The sequence below is a fragment of the Prionailurus bengalensis genome, chromosome D4, assembly GCF_016509475.1.
Source record: "Prionailurus bengalensis isolate Pbe53 chromosome D4, Fcat_Pben_1.1_paternal_pri, whole genome shotgun sequence".
Classification (NCBI taxonomy): Eukaryota; Metazoa; Chordata; class Mammalia; order Carnivora; family Felidae; genus Prionailurus; species Prionailurus bengalensis.
This window is the reverse complement of record NC_057359.1, coordinates 32,597,934-32,615,478: the sequence shown is the minus strand read 5'-3', so window position 1 is coordinate 32,615,478 and position 17,545 is coordinate 32,597,934. Positions and strand designations below refer to the sequence as shown.

General features: G+C 36.6%; 1 protein-coding gene across 10 annotated transcripts in view; it reads right to left on the bottom strand.

Annotated features, from left to right (window-relative positions):
- KDM4C (lysine demethylase 4C) overlaps nt 1–17,545 on the bottom strand; it is a 430,619-nt gene that overhangs the window by 173,540 nt on the left and 239,534 nt on the right. For 6 of the 10 annotated variants that reach the window (XR_006294971.1, XM_043565681.1, XM_043565689.1 and 3 more), the window contains 4 exons: nt 16,256–16,449; nt 13,260–13,537; nt 10,550–10,863; nt 7,339–7,447 (listed from right to left, as the gene is read on the bottom strand). Coding sequence is in view for 9 of the 10 variants with exons in the window: in XM_043565681.1 (XP_043421616.1) it covers nt 7,339–7,447; nt 10,550–10,863; nt 13,260–13,537; nt 16,256–16,449 (895 nt within the window). In the remaining variant the exon portion in view is untranslated. The remainder of the gene's footprint in view (nt 1–7,338; nt 7,448–10,549; nt 10,864–13,259; nt 13,538–16,255; nt 16,450–17,545) is intronic. The other 4 variants (XM_043565686.1, XM_043565687.1, XM_043565688.1 and 1 more) reach the window with 1 other exon arrangement.

Below are 17,545 nucleotides of genomic sequence, written 5' to 3'. Positions count from 1 at the left end.
CTCTCTCTGTCCCAAAAATAAATAAAAACGTTGAAAAAAAAAATTTTTAAATAACTGAAAACCTAGGTTAAATGGGTTAACTAGTGGTCAAGCACCAAGAATAATCTATAATTAAAGCTGCAATTTCCATCTTTTCCATCTCTATATTTAAATATTTAATTCATTACTAAATGAATTATGATATTAATATAGACACACTGTCCAAAAAAATAAATTGCTGTAACATTGCCTGAAATACACTCCTAATCTAACCCTCAGGGCATGCAGACATTACAGAGATAGGGATCAGGGTCTAAGCTGTCATTAATTTCAAAGAGATGCACAGCAGCTCATTACCATACTCTGCTTGCTGAATTGCTGATTTATAAAGAGTTATACAGACAGTTCAGATTAGAGAAAATTAGAGCCATAGCAAGGCTTTAATCTGAATCTTGTCAATTTTCAAACTTGTAGGTGGGGTCACCTTTGCACTTGGGTAAACATGGTACTCTAGAAATTAAAAAATTATAGGTGAAGAGTTAGAAATAAAAATTTAGTCCACTGGGGATGAGTTTAACATATCACCACGTGTCATTTCAGGGTATCTGAAATGCCAAAAATCCATTCCTGAGCATCTAAGTTAGAAATCCTGATCATCTGTGACCAATCCTCATGTTTCACCAAAGAAGAAACTGAGGCCAAGCTCAGTCAAAAAGCTGATAAGGGACAGTGAGGCCAGGAGATTAGTCAGACTATTTTTTGTCCAGTAGTAAACCAGATTCCACTTCAGAGTGGGTTCATAAGATTTTGCAATTGCTTCTGCTCAATGCCCTGGAAACATGAAGAGCCAGAGCCTACTTTTACTTTAAATTTCTGACTTGGGATAAGAGGTATACATTTGATGGCAGTCCTATGGTTAAAAATTTGTAGGGTGACTTTCTCTTATTATGCTATCAACCTTTCCCCACTCTAGCCCAGACCCAGGTGGCAAGCCCTCTTGTCCTCTGCCTGTGCCTATGGTCAGTTCAGGTTGTTTTTCCCTAGTACACCCTTAATAAAGGGTACAGGATTTTGAGAGTCCATCTTTGTGTGTCTGAGGAATCCTATGAGGTCTTAACTCTGATTTCTATGCTTCCACTCTTGTCCTGGCATATTTCCCCCAAATAGCCACAGTATAAGCTCTCTCCTACCAATCTACATGTCATTATTCTCTGAATGCTCTCTAGATTTCTCTCATTTCTTGACAGCTCAGCTATCACCTTCCACCTGCTCCTCATAACCATACCACAACAACAAACATTTGTTGCGTGCCAAATACTATTCTGAGTGCTTTACAGTAGTCTTTTAACCCTCAAAACAACTCCATGTGGCAGATGCTGCTATGATCACTACTTTGTAAACACATCTGCCAAAGCATGGAGGATCTCACAGTTAACAGAGAACTGGAGCCAAGTGACCATGACTGTAGACATGGAGAAATACTTTCCATGATTTTGTCCCTGATATGTTATAAAGGTCATTGTTTTATTGTATCAATTGTTTCTGGTTCTTTTGTAACTGTAAGATTATTTGGTAATCTAACCCATCACACCTTGACACTCTATGTCTCTTTAAAATAGTTTTTTGCCCAAATTACAAGAAATGTGTTTGAATATGCAAAATTAACCAACATAGAAAGCAAAATTAAAATCACCTGATAACAATCTTGTATATATTTTCTTTTATTTCATTTTAGAGACAGAGAGACTGAGCGGGGGAGAGGCACAGAGGGAGAGAGAGGGGGGAGAGAGAGAGAGAGAGAGAGAGAGAGAGAGAGAATCTTAAGCACACTCCATGCTCAGCACAGCGCCTGATGTGGGGTTCGATCCCACGACCCAGGGATCATGACCCGAGCCGAAATCAAGAGTCAAATGCCCAAGTGATTGAGCCACCCAGGATCCCCAGGAATCTTTTATATTTTCTTATAAATTTTCAATTTTATTTTCACAGTCTCCAGGAAAACTCCACTGGCAGCATTAGTGCATCAACTCCAATACCCATCAACAATGGTGGACATCATTGTGTAAAGTAGTACTGCATTAGCCACTACCATGTTCATGACATCTCTTCTGTGTTTACAGGGCTGCCCTTAGTTTGTACTTACTTTAAAAACATTAACCTTATCAATTCACCAAGGGACTTATGTGCATACTAGGTACAAAAGCAGTAAACATCTTGAAAGTCAACAGTAGGAGAAGCTGGAAAAGTTACATTGGAAACTAATGTAAATGTAAAAGAAATGCATACATACACATGTATGTATGCAGGATGAGAGCTTCAGAGAACAAACAATGAACCATGAGGGGTCAAGCAGGGGGGTTGACAAAATTCATGTTCAGAATATCAGCGTAGCAGAAGGTCTGGAGTCCAGGTCAGCACAGTTAAAGGTCTGCTGATGAAAACCCTAACAATAGGGGAAGGGAATAAAAAATAACATAAAAACAGAGAGGGAGGCAAACCATAACAGACTCTTAAATACAGAGAACAAACTGAGGGTGGATGTGGGGAATAGGGGAGAGGGGAAAATGGGTGATGGGCATTGAGGAGGGCACTTGTTGGGATGAGCACTGAGTGTTGTATGTAAGTGATGATTCACAGGAATCTACTCCTGAAACCAAGAATACACTGTATGTTAGATAACTTGAGAATAAATCAAAAAATAGTAATAAAAAGAAAAGTTCAGTACTTTCTCTGTTGCCATAAGTCACACATGCTGTAAAGGGGAACAATTAGAAAACAGAGAAAAAATAAAAACGTGACACTAAGAAATAAACCCCATTTTAGTGTATCTCTTTCAAAATGCTTACATAACATAGTATATATAAATATATATATATGTACATATATACACATATAAAATGTCTTTTCCTCCCAGATGGTATAGTTTTGCTTTCTACTAACAATAAAACATGAATATTTTACATGTCAAAAAAAAATCCTAATCAGCAAAAGCATGAGGAGTTAAAAATTTTTGCATCTGGAATGACTTCAAACTGGGAATAAAGGCAACAAATACATATACAAACTGAGGTGCTAGGTAAGCAACTATCCCAATGGGAATATCATTACTCTGGGAGCCCTCAAGTCTCCAAAGCATTGGCCATGTCTACAATGTATCAGCTTCATTTTAACTTTGAGCACATCCTAGGATTTGGCACAGTGATAAAGAAAATTCTAATACAGTCAGAATACAAAATTGGGTTAGCTGACATATATATTTCTCCAGCTAATTAAAACTGCATGTTTTCACATACATATATACTTACAGAGAATATTTCCTGGATTGAAATTTACATTTTCCTTTAATATGACAGTGTATTAAATATTAAAGTATTTGACTAATGGCCGATTTCAAAGTTACTGATCACCAGGGCTTTCCTGCTCTTGTATCCAAAGGTGATTTAAGCCACAGTGATTAACTAACCTTGGACTAGGCAGGGGAGGCAAGATGAAAGGAATGAGAGCAGGGAGACAGACACACAGACAATGAAGCACAATATAAGGTGACAAGTGGCATTCTAAAGCCAAGTAAGTATAGATATAATAGGACAGCAGAGGTAGGAAAGGAGTAAGTGGTGAGCAGAGAATGATTCCAAGAAGGAAAAGGGTATCACAGGGAAAGCAATAGTTGGGGGAAGCATGTGGAAATAAAAAGCAGTAGATTATATTCAGGAGGAAAAAAAAAAGTTGTCTAAATGGAAGAGAAGGAGGTTTCATGGAGGGTAGTTGAGAGAAACAAAGTTGGAGAGCAAAGCTAGTACTGGATCATGGTGGCCTTAAAGTCACTTATCCTATATCAAAGCTGGAATATTAAGGGAAATATGTGAGAGCCTTTGAGCATGCATCGTCACCAATCAAGGAAAAAGAAATACTGTGGCAGATTTCTAAGCTTAACTCTAGTGGGTCCATCCCCTCACTCTCAGTACTCCTGAGGTCAAGCAAGAGTATTCTTCTTAGAGCCTGCCTGGTTCACCCATGCTGCACACACACTCACCTTCCCTACAGGCACTCAGCCATAAAGTGCTGAAGTTGGAGAATAGGAATATGCCATTATATTGACAAATTACAAGAGGAGGAGAGGAACACATAAGAAATGCTTCAAAAAAAAAAAAAAGAGAGACCCACCCAAGAGCTTTTCTTTCAAGTTTATATTTTAATTCAACATTTGTTTAATTACATTAATATACAGAAAAAAACATACAATATTAATCCATGTTTCAGGATCACTTTGTGCAGCTGCCTAACTTAAGGAAAAATGTAAATGGAAAACATTTCAGCTGAAAGAAAATTACCTGGGTGGCTCAGTCAGTTAAGTGTTTGCCTCTTGATTTTAGCTCAGGTCATGATCTCATGGTTGTAAGATCAAGCCCCGCTAAGATTCTCTCTCTCCCTCTCCCACTCATGTGTGCATGTGCACACTCAATCTCTCTCTCAAAAAAAAAAAAAATATATATATATATATGTATATATATATATATATATTAAAAGAAAACCAGAGATTAGTAATTTCTTTTCAATTATAAATAATAAAATTCAGTATACACCTAAAATTTTTTTCCACTAGAAGAAGGAGGAGGAGGAGGACAAGGAGGAGGGGGAGAAGGAGAAAGAGGAGAAAAGGATGAATTTGATACTAGTTTTTATGTAAAGATGCTATATTCTAAATGGCATTCTTTTCTTATGTATCACCTCTCTGCTCTACCACCAACAACCAGTGTTTTGCTGGTAAGCATGGAAAATCTTCCAGGAAAGAACAGGCTGAGAGTCAGGAAATCCTTGCTGATTCTATAATTATTGGATCTGCCACTAACCAGAATGGTCTCTATAGTTTTAGGTCATTTGAATATCAAAGAGCTACTTCACTGTCTTTTGAGAAGAGCAAACTTAGAAATGACTCTTATCTCTTACCTGCACATAAACTCCCAGAGTTGCTGAATCAGTATTTTTCCCCTTTGCTGCTTTTCTATTAAGAGGTCAAATTCAAGCTTCAACTGAGAAATGCTCATTTACCAACAGAGGATACTGACTGCTGTTTAGAGACACAATTTCTCAGATGCTCTAACCTAGTTATACTCCTGACTCACATACACACTTACTTGTGTATGAGGAATGCAAAAGGAGCCCAGTAGTTAGGGTAGGAAATTCCTAAAAGAAGCTGGATTTGGAGTTGTGTGCTCCCAAAGAGCACTAATCCCACTGTTCATCATTTTCTAATGATGACGATGCTCATTCACTTCCAACAGTACCAGACACAGAGGCAAAAGGCAAAGATAACATTCAAGGGCCCCATGATATAAATATAGTTGACCCTCAAACAACTTAGGAGTTAGGGGGGTCAAACCCCCATGCAGTTGAAAATTCACATATAACTTTGGACTTCCCCAAAACTTAACTACTAATAGCTTACTGCTGACCAGAAGCCTCACAGATAAACAATCAACCATATTTTGTATATTATATGTATTATATACTATATTCTTACAATAAAGTATGCTAAAGAAAAGAAAACTTTATTAAAATCACAGGGCAGAGAAAATACATTTATGGTACTATATTTACTGAAAAAACTATATTACTATATTTACTACATTTATGGTACTGTATTTACTGAAAAAGTTCACTCATAGGTGGACCCATGCAACTCAAATGTGATGTTCAAGGGTCAAATATAATTTACTCCAGGACACAGAATATTCCCTCCATTGTTAGTTTGGAAGCTTGTAAAAGTATTTATTCATCACTAAAACTCTCTGATTTTTTTTCTTTTCAATTCTCAAAAATCCTCAGAGGATCCTTTTAATATGTCCTTAACGTATTAAAATACAGAGTATGCTACTGCAAAAGCCACAATCACCAATGTTGCGGCAGGACATTTTAACCTTAAACCCTTGAGACAACTTTATTAAACCAATTCGCTTATAAATTTTGTAAGCCATCCTGATTGAAATCAGAACTGCTCTCCATGTAGAAACTCTAAGCCAATTTAGATGGCCCACATCAAAATAAACGACCTGGGAAAATAAGGACATGGGAAAAAGCAGTTTTCCTTGTATGTTAATATAGTTGATTCCCTTCCAAAAAGCTGTATTAAACATAGGCGATGATGGGGAAGGATAATTAAAATTCACAAGTATTGTAAGTAACATAGTAATTACCTTATACAGAATTGTCCTTTATCTTGACACTAAGAGGAAAATGGATTGTGCTGGGTATGATAAAGTAGGAGAAGGAAGAAACGAACATGATGATATATGGAAATAAATACAACTATGTTTCATTACTTCTGTTACTAGAGACAGAATTTCACCTTCGACTGGTGTTATAGAAAATGCTACAATCATGATCTGATCCCTACACTGATCATCTTTTTTTCCTAACTAAATATGGGGTATAAAGGAAGATAGTAAGTAAAAATAAAAAAATAAATCTGCTACAGATGTCTACTCTAATGACTGTATTTAAACTAAACAAGAAGACTGACCCCAAGTTTCACATTACTATGTTGACAGCATCTTCACAGGCATATGACCTCAACAATTTGTTCCAGTAAAGACAATACCTTGAAGGCGGGCTTTTTATAGAAAACCTTTTTAAATTGATCTTTTTAAAGATGGAAAAAATAAGGTCCCCCCTGATGCTATGAAACACTTGCAAGTAAGAAATAGCTAGTCAGTGATCTGATATTTAACTGAAGACAACAAAAAGGAATTTTTAGAAAAAGAGAGAAAGAGGTAAAAAGGGTAACCAGGTAAAACAAACAAGTAAATATTACATCCAGGAATAGAAATTGGTTCACATCAAGTCATGTCAGTAAAATCTATTAAGGAGAAAAGATGTTTCACCACACACCAGGCATAACTGGACACACAGGTATTGCACATAGTTTCTTACTCAAGATGATATTAATAATTTTGGAGGATTCAAGTTAAAAATAAGGACAATGTAAAAAAAAAAAAAAAAACAGCGTGGTGACTCCAAGATTTGACACTTTTAGGGAAATGATTCCCAACTTCCTCTAGAATATCCTAAGGCAAATGTCAGAAAAGATTAATTTTATCCCATCATATAAAATGGGAAGACTTTGACTAGGAACATGGCTAGACTAGTGGAGCAAGTATTTACCCTTAAAATCCAAATTCCTTTTGTCTATAAACTGTTTACTACTTATGATCTCTTTATGGTATGTATTTGCAACTTGGTCAAATTTTCTCTCTACCAAGCAATTTTTTTAGACCAGTTTCTTACAACAAACAGACAGAATTACTGCTGAATACCATACAGTATCCACAGAATAAACACTGAGAAACATCACACACTCACCTTCATCACTTGTTGCCTGCTGCTTCACCAGAGTCAATGGGGACCTTGCCGGAGGCTTACTAAGTGGATGGCGCCAACTTTTAGCAGTTTTGGTTTCTCCCTCTATTCTCTGGTCACAGAGCAAAAATAGAGGAGAAATACTCACAGTTAAAGACTTGTTTTAAATGGAAAACTATGGTTCACAACAATTTATGACCATTTAATTATAAAGAATTATTATACTTATTTACCTCCTGGAGAATTAGTCCTTTAGTTTAAAAACCTTAAGCCTTTAAGTCAAAAGAAATAGGAATCCATTCTATTAGTTATTTTACCAAGAGATCAATGATCTATCCTTCCACCGCACATTAAAACACTATCTGTGGTATAGGGTAAGCTTATCAAGCCTGCAATTAACTCAGAACTTAGCAAGTTTTCAAAAGTTCTTTCAAACTAATCAAAATTTAGGATTACATATTTGTAACAATACAGAACCGTGGCATTTGGTTACCTCTACGCTAGCCACATGACTATATGGCAGGTTATTTTGCTTTCTATCCTCACTCAGATAGCATTAATGCTACAGTGAGCCTGGATACTTCCTTCCATTCAGAAATAAATCACCACTTCTCTGAGGATCAAATAAGATTTTAAGGTGTTTTTTTTTTAATACAGCACATTACTGTCATCTTGAAACCACTTAAATTTTACGTAAAATTTTTCATGTGGGTCTCTCTAAACTTTACTTTCCTCCCAAAGGTATGTGCAAAAGATATATGCATCCTGACATCTTCCAGATAGAACCTACTTACAAGCTTTCTTGCCCATGCAATCCAAAAGGAAAGAAGGACGGAAGGAAAATGGATGGATGGATGGATGGATGGATGGGAAGGAGGGAGGTGTTCAGAGAAAGACTTTGAAACTAAAGGGTTTGTATCAACAGTTGACTAGGAAAGAAATGAGTCTCAGAAATGTCCCTGTAAGTTGATGAAGCAGTGGCTGGAAGTAGAGAAACTACATTGATATCTGAAATCAAAATGGATGAAAAGAAAATGTGTGCAACATTCTAATCAAAGATGGAAGTAAAGAAAGGATGTCAAAGTAATATAGGATGAGATTTATCTGTGGTTATACCAGCTAAAAATTAATAAGAAATATTTATCAAGTCCTCACTATGTGTCACATTGTTCTAAGAGCTGAACTACAGCAGAAAAAAATTACACCATGTCCCAGCTTTCAAGAAATGTGCATTATAGAGGAGAAAGGCACAGACAATAAAAAAGTAAAAAGTATATATTTATCTGGTACTATTAAGAAATATGCATAAAGGAAAAAAAGGGCATGAAAAGAGATGGGAGGGGGTTATTTTTTTAGAAAGCCTTTCTGACAAGGAGACATCTGAGTAGAGTCTTGAGTGCACTGTGGGAGTTCTCTGGCCTCGGAGGAGTATTTGGGGCAGCAGGAACAGTATGCATATGGAGACATAGTCAGTGTATTCCAGGAAGAGCAGGAAGCCCAGTTATAGATGAACAGAGAGATGGACAGAGACATTGTTCAAAAAATAACTCAGTATTTCTTGGGAAGACTGACGAAAGATGACTGCTGCAAGCATGCACACAGCATTACACTTCATACTAAGAAACATCAGTAAAAACCATACAAGAACGAAAAGGGACCATATTGCTTAGAAGGTCTGCCTGATACCACGGTGTGAGAAAAGAACACGACACAGCTAATGCTGACAAGGGGCAAACCAAGTCACCCAGGCCTCAACAGCAGTGTTTGCTTTCCCATGCAAGCAGTCTTTGTTCAGTGAAATGATAAGGATGAAGGTTAAAGGCACCAAGGATAGAATTACCTCCACTGAAAACAAGGAAACAGAAAAGGTACTTTCAGTTCCATTCCAGCTTAAAGAATGTGAGTAAATGTAATTTAAACAGGCATTTGACTCATTCACCATTCCGCAAAGAATCCCAGTATCTGCTCAGCTGCACTTAATCCCCAAGTGATATTAAGTTGTAAATTTTGTTTATTATTATGTGAATACTATTTTCAAATTTCCCTTAGCAACTGTTTAAAATAAATTAGACCATATTTTCCTATTCCTCTTATGTTTTGGGTAAATATTTAACAGTTCAGTAGGATAACAACCATGCATAAAATGGTAAAAGTTATTGGGTCATATTAGCAAATTATCTATATTTTATTTGATATTCTAAAACTACTATGAACAGAGTATTCCAAGCTGATTTCCTTATCTAAACTCCCTTGTTACTCAAAGATGTGAAAAGACCTGTGGTGATTTGAAATGAGCAAGAGCAATCAAGAAGTGGGCCTGTTCAGTGACCAGTTCAATTTGTCAGTCCCAACAATTGAGGCTTTTCTTACTTGTGTCCTTGAATTCCCTCATCAAGATGTACAGGTCAAAATAGGGTAATGAATTCTGACAATAACTATACACAATCAGAACCTGCCTGGTCTACTCACAATCTCCTGGTTAAAGCAACAGTTTCTACAAAAAGCATATAATACAAACACAAAAGAACATATGAAAAACAGGGAGGCCCTAGCAAAGAGTAGGATGGAGTGGCTTGTAATCAAGAGGGGTCTTGAATTTTCCATGAGGCAAAAGGCCTGTTTCTGGCAGTGGGTGGGACCAGAGAGGTCAGTCAGCTCCTAGAATTAGAGCCCAAGAGGAGTCAAGAGAAAGCACAACCAAGTGAGTTAAAAGAGGCTATGGGAAGCCTGGGACCCAGAGGTGGCAAGAGAAGGTCAGAGCCCTGCAGGTGAATCATCTCCAGTGTGGTTAATATTACAGGTAACGGAACCATTACCTGTCAGTATCATTGTGATGTCCTACTATAGTTTTCCAAGAAGGTACTCTTGGGGGAAAATGGGGACACAAGATCTTTCTGTATTATTTCTTATAATTGCATATGAATCTATCTCAAAAAAGTTCAATTTTAGAAAAAGTTAAAGAGAAAGAAAATTAAGCTACAGCATATAGCCAAAAGCTCCATGCTTCTAAATTATCACCATATGAACCAGAGCTCACAAAAGCCTTACCTTCCAGTCATTGAAGGAAATATGATTAAGACCTGTGAATGTGAAATGTTATTTCCACCCTAAAGCAAGATTTCAATGCACATCATGCTGCTTTCAGAAACTACTCCACTACACAATAAATATAGAAGAAAAAAAAAAAAAAGAAGAAGAAGACATTGCCACATACACCAAGGACAGCGAGGCCATTTCTCTCTCCCCTGGGGATCACTGGGATCTCCCCAGGTTCGAGGCCACTCCTGCGGGTCTCCACATCACTCTCATCTCCCTCTATCAACACACTGTTACTCTCTGCCACTGAGAAGCATGACTCAGGTAACTTTGGCCATGGAAGCTTGGGTGGGTCTGATTCCTTGGATGTCACATGGCCACCAGATATGGAATCATCAGCTTCACTGGGATTTGAAGGTAGAATTACACCATAGGCTTGGTCATCCTTAATTTGTACTTCTTCTGGTATAGATGTGCTTAAGCAACTATTTCCTGAGGAGTGAAACAAAAGACTATTAGTAAATTTTACATTGCATTATTACTATATAGTAATTCTCACCTAAATTTCTGTCTTTCAACTCCCCTCTAAAGTCTCACAGATATGAGTGGGAAATGTCACTAAACCACCATGGAGCCTTCATAGTTGTCAAGGTGAGATCTTGGAGTTTGGCAAAAGAATATACTTACAGACAAAATAAGAGATTAAAAAGGGGTTATGCTGTAGACCAATGTCAAAAGTAAGTGCAATAATGATACTTATCCAAAGCAATAGCAACTTGAAATCTTTCTAAAAATAGGAAATATGATGCTAAGAGCTGCTTGCTACTAATGAAACATTCCAGCTCAGAGGATGTATGGAAAGAATACATGCAAGGCTGTGCAGACCCAAATAAGAAGTATGTCCTACACTAGGTCCTGTATCACACACTGATGGCATGTAAAGGGGAAAGGACATTATGAGCAAGTCTCTTCCACTGCCATCTCTACTTACCCCTCTCTCTCCCTTATAAATATTCATAAGCATCATTTCACATATCACATACTAGCTTTGATGCTTAATCCAGCCACGTTTTGTACTTAAGTGTTCTGCCAGATCTCAAAACCTGGAGGTCAAAATACAAGGAACCATGTAGCAACAGAACTAATAAACCTGGGTGCCCTTGGCCTAAACCACCCAGGGACCCATCAAGTACTTAATTAAATCCAGTGTGATTAAAGACTATGGTAAGGGACTATAAAAAAAATCCATATGTATAGCATAACTGTGTTCTCTGCACTGCTTGATATTCCTTTCCCCACCTTTTTCACCTTGCAATCTTCTATCCATTCATCACAAATTAATTCAGATATAACCTAGTCCAAGAAACCTTGCCAAGCCAGCCTCTAATCTGTTTGGAGTCTTTCCTTGGTATATCAGCAACAATCTAGGACTTCTTTCTTGTGGTGCTTACCACACTGGATTGTAATTATATGGTTGTCTACCTCTCCAATAAAGTATGAACTCACTACAAGAAAGTCTATGATTTAACCTGTTTAAATACATATATTAAAGGGCAAAGGTAATGAAAATGGAGAAGCAGAAGAGAATCAAATTTGGACGATGATAAGGACTTTTTCTTTTACTCTAAGTGGAATAAGAGTATGAAGAAAGAAGGGACAAGACCTCACCTACATTTTTTTAAAGGATCACTATGAGTGCCATATGGAGAAGTAACTAGCATGGATAACTAGGAAGCAATTTCTGCAATGGTCCAGTTAAGAATAACAGTACCACAGGGTTCCTGGGTGTCTCAGTCAGTTGAGTGTCTGACTCTTGATTTCGGCTCAGGTCATGATCCCAGGGTCATGGGATTGAGCTATACATCAGGCTCTGCACTGACAGCACAGAGCCTGCTTAGGATTCTCTGTCTCTCTTTCAAAAATAAAAATTTTTAAATTTAAAGAGATAATGGTACTTTGAACAAGGAGGAAGCAGGCGTGGGTAACCAGATTTGGGGGAGTCTCACAATTGAAAAACAGAATGGATGAGAAGTATGAGAAATTACCGATAAACTCAATTAGTGGGGTGCCTAGGTGGCTCAGTCGGTTAAGTGTCTGACTTTGGCTCAGGTCATGATCTCACAGCTCGTGAGTTCGAGCACTGTGTTGGGCTCTGTGCTGACAGCCTGCTTCAGATTCTGTGTCTCCCTCTCTCTCTGCCCCTCTCCTACTTGTGCTCTGTCTCTCTCCTTCTCCCTCTCTCTCTCTCAAAAATAAATAAACATTAAAAAATAATAATAGTAATAAAAAAATAAGCTCAATTAGTAAAAGGATAAAAACTCAAACAAATATCAAATAGATACAGCAATTTCAGAGAAATACACTATAAAGGGGAAAAAAGCAAAGCAGTTGAGAGGTACAGATGATAACTTTAGTACAGAGAAACAGCCAGGGGGCTTATACCTACTATTTCACAAAACTAAATGACTTTCGTTATTATTTTTTAAAAACTTATTCTTTATTTTCTTCTTAAAATTAAGTTGAAAGCTAAGAATCTGCAAAGAATTATCTATAATTGGTTTTTACCATTCCATGTGATTTAAGAGAAGCTTTCCAAAAATGTATTCTATATTGTAAACTGAGTTGCACCCCCACAAAAAATTTTCATTTTAGAATCTTTTTTTTATTACACCAAATAGGCACTCTGCCTCAGAACTCCATCACACATAGCAGTAATGTTCCTGACTTTTACAACATCATTTGGCCTCCTCATTATTACTCCATAGCTTTAGATGCTCTACTGGTTAAGCTATGTGGAAAAGTAAGATACCAATCCTAGAGCACAGATTTAAGGCACCAGATCAACCACCTCAACACTTACACATGAACATAATTAGCCAGTTTCTCACCTGAGAGTTTGACATTATCCGATGAATTCTGATCTGGCTGCTTCCTGCTAGCAGAAGCTTCTTCTTCTAAAGGAGATTCTGTGTTCCCCATCTTCACTGCTTCTTCTGATTTTTCACTGACCTTGAGGTCTTCTGGGTCTTGGTCAGGGGTGAGGCCCTCCACCCTATCGACTGCAGGTGACACTTCTTCATCCTCCTCATTCTTAAGCCTCTTAGAGTAAGAACCAGTGCACTGGAAACTATTAACAAGAGACACTGTGGTCAGAGCAGAATGTTTGCTGTGGACAGGATAAAACACATACCAATACAAACGTTATTATCACTTACTGAAAGAAGTGAAAAAACTAATAGCTTTTTCATCATTATGCAAAAATAATCTTCACAATTAGTAGATTAGATTTGAAATTGAAATCTTAGTTTTAATAACAATTTACTAAAAGTGAAAATGAAAACAATTGTAAATAATTGATTATTAAATATTATTGGGAAAATGTCATTGCTAACATTTTATAACAATACTAAAAGAAGTCTGAAAATAAAAATAAAGTGAAAAATGATGACATGGGGAAAATAAATCAATGAAGAAAGCAAAAGGAAAAGAGGCGATCTCTATAACCTGCTGTTAAAATCTGAATAGATTATTTACATTCTAAGGTGAACACATCCCTGATTTTTGCATAATTCTGAAGTATGCATGAAAATCATTAAAATTAAATGCCAAATCATCATTAGCTAAAGGAATTAAGACAGGAGACAGGCTAACTATATGTATTTAACATCTTATATCTAACTCTTGTTTTCAGAGTGGATGCCATTTTAATTGTCTTATTCTCAGTATTTTCCAGAAAGTCACTTGATGTCTTTGTTGTAGATACCTTTTGTATAAGACACATTTCTGAGGCACTTGAGTGGCTCAGTCAGTTAAGCATCTGACTCTTGATTTTGGCTCAGGTCATTATCTCACAGTTCCAGGATATTAAGCCCCAAGTTGGACTCCATGCTGGGCACGGAGCCTGCTCAAGATTCTCTCTCTCTCCCTCTGCCCTTCCCCTGCTCACAGGGCATGCACATACGGGCTCTCTCTCATAAAAAAGACACATTTCCAACACTACCATTTAAGAATAATTACAACTAAAATCTAAGCAACATGTATTTCCATGTCCAAACACACACACACACACACACACACACACACACACACACACACCACAACACTATGCACTATAGAAGTCAGAGTAGGCAAAGTTCTGAGATAGAGGGAGTAGCCAAGGATAACCAACATAAATTAGCTTTGACTTCTACTTCTAATGGTACTGGTATCATAATCATCACTATCATTTTTATTGAAAACCCATTCATAGGCAACGTGGGAAATTGTCACATCACGAATGGCATAGTACTTGTAAAATAACATGGTTGATCTCTCTTTGAGATTTCAATAAATCATTCCCTGTTTTAAATTTCCTGGAAAGCAGAAAAGTCTAGGATCAAGCCACAAGGCTGTGCATAATCAATGACCCCCTCTAAACATGAGGCTTTCTAACTGGGTGAGCAAAGTCCATTGATTATTTTAACCTACGAAAAGGCATTTCAAATCTGTCCAATGTCATAGATCTATGTTCTCTGTCAACCCAAAAAGGCCACTATAGTTAGTCACTAGAAGACCAGATCATTCACTTAAAGTATTGTGTTTTCTGTTCATTAAAGAACAATTCTCAAGATGTTCTACTGGTGTTTTTTCTGAACTCAGATTGACTATTGCCTCCTCCCACAGGTAGGCTTTTTGGCAATGACTCTCTATATCAGTATTTCCCAAACATTTTTTAGTACAACCAGCCAATTATAAGTTATATATTTTAGATAGTGATACAACACACATGTACACACATGTTCACACATCATGAATTAATACTTACCCTTACCGCAGGGAAGGACTATGATACTTTTTATTCTACTTTACTTCCTAATTTAAAAATGTTGTTCCTAACCTACTAAATAAATTTGAAAACCAACAGTTTGAAAATCACTGCTGTAAACTGCAGGGTAAAATAAGAACACCTGAGTTTTACTTTTGCTACTAATTCTGCACCTCAGGTATATCTCTTATAAAATGCAGAAGTGTGACTCCACGTTCTTAAGTTTCTTCCACCCACTACAATTCTAAAATAGCAGAAAATAAATGTCAGAGTAATAAAATAAATACCAGAATTGTGGTCAAAGATTTGAAATTACATTGTTATTTAGTTAATGGGGGGGAAAAAAGCTACAAATAAGCTACAGGTCCAAAAACAAGGGATTAAATACATGCAGGCACTAAATATTATGCTGAACCAAATCATTTAATTATATGAAAAAAAACACACAAAACTGGTAATCAAAGGGTTAACAGAGCATGGCCCCAATTTTGGAAAAGTATGTAATATTATATAATAAATACATATGTAAAGGATATCTACCAAATGTTAAAACTTGTTATCTCTGGATTATGACGTTATGGGTGATTTGGGATTCCTTCACTATTCTTTTTCTTATTTTACAAATATTCCCCAATGCCCAAATATTACTTTTACAATCTGAAAGAAAAACAATGAGTAATATTGGAGAACAAAAGTTTAACATAAACCAAGAAAATATAAGAGCCTGAAAATAAAAGTTGCCTGAGGACCTGAGCAACGTAACACACACCCTATTCAATGGATTTTAAAATAGCAAGATGCCCACCTAAAAGAAATGGCTCTGGCCATCCAGGACTGTTCTATATGCCATGTATAGCATGTCAGGAATATTCACAAACACATTATAGCCCCCACTTCCTACATTCTACTTATTACACAGCTTATGAATTATACTTTCCCTCAAATTTTCAGTAAGATATTAAGTAAATTTATGATGAATAAACAGGAAAAAGCAAATACATAGTTTCTGAGAACATCACATTCAATGACCCATTTTTATTGAGTAGGTATAAGTGGAATAGGGTGGGAAGAAATCATTACCTCCTGGATGCTTTTCTTACTTTCCTCCTCCTCTGCAGCCATGCTTTTACTTCAGGTGTGGATTCTGGAGTAGGCCTTGTATGGTCAATGGTGTATATATCCTTTCCTTGCTTCCAAAGCTGATATCTGTCTGGCTGAAATTTCCTCACAAAAATATCCATTGAAATTTTCACCATGTCTTTCCTGCAGGTGCACTGAAACACAACAGGGATCAAATGCTTTAAACATTTTACTGGCTACATAAAGTCACACCGAGTCATACTTTGTACCATACATGAATACTCACTACATACTTGAGGGTAATGTTTTACATTTTTTAACATTCAGTGAATGATAAATTCAATTTTTTCTGAATGGAGGTGACAACCTCTACATTCACATTTACAAATGAAAAAATAAGATGAGAGAATGCAGTACAGAGTTCATCAGGAACTGTGTATCAGGAACAACTGAAAGGAATGAGCACACTTTGAAAGCATGCCTGCAACAGAACAATTACCCTCTCATCATAAGTATGTATCAATATACTGAATGCTGGAAGGTCTATAAAGTTGAAAACCTAGGTTCCAATGAATAAAAGTAGCCAATTAATGTTTGATTAGAAAAATTCAACTAATGAACTGAGATAAATTTTCTCTGATATATACTTTAATCACATTTATGCTTGTTAATAAATATACTCTCACAAATTAACCAATAATTAGAGCAAAAAAATGACTTCTCTTATATGTCCTATCCATAAGACACTCATCACCATCTGTTTAAATATATAACTAAGAAAAGTGAATAGTGTTAAGGGCAGAAATTCAAAGAAAATATTATTTTAAATCTACCAGAACTTTGATTATTGTGAATACATAGTCAGAAGTTCTATCTTATAAAACAAGTTTCTTATAAAGACTTCAAAAGGTTAAACTGTGTCTAGGCCAAGATGCCATGTAACATGGCAGATATCATTCAAATGGTAGTACAGAAGTAGTCTCAAAGATGTAACTAACAGGCCCTGACAATCACTGGCAAACATGGCAAGAGCCTGGTTGATTCAACAGCCTTGAAACAATAAGTCTCTCAATATTTTGGTGATAAAATCATCATCTCCATCCAAATTAACTTCAAAGCTTTAGTTTTCCAGCCTGTACTAGCCACCCCTAGAGTCCAAATCTTGACAGATACAATGCTTTGAAAGTTCAGGAAACACCCTACAGTCAACCTGCCTAAAATAACTTCTTCAGCTGTAAACAAATATTCTGTAATCAATGATACCATGATTCTTCCATTCTCCTACATTCA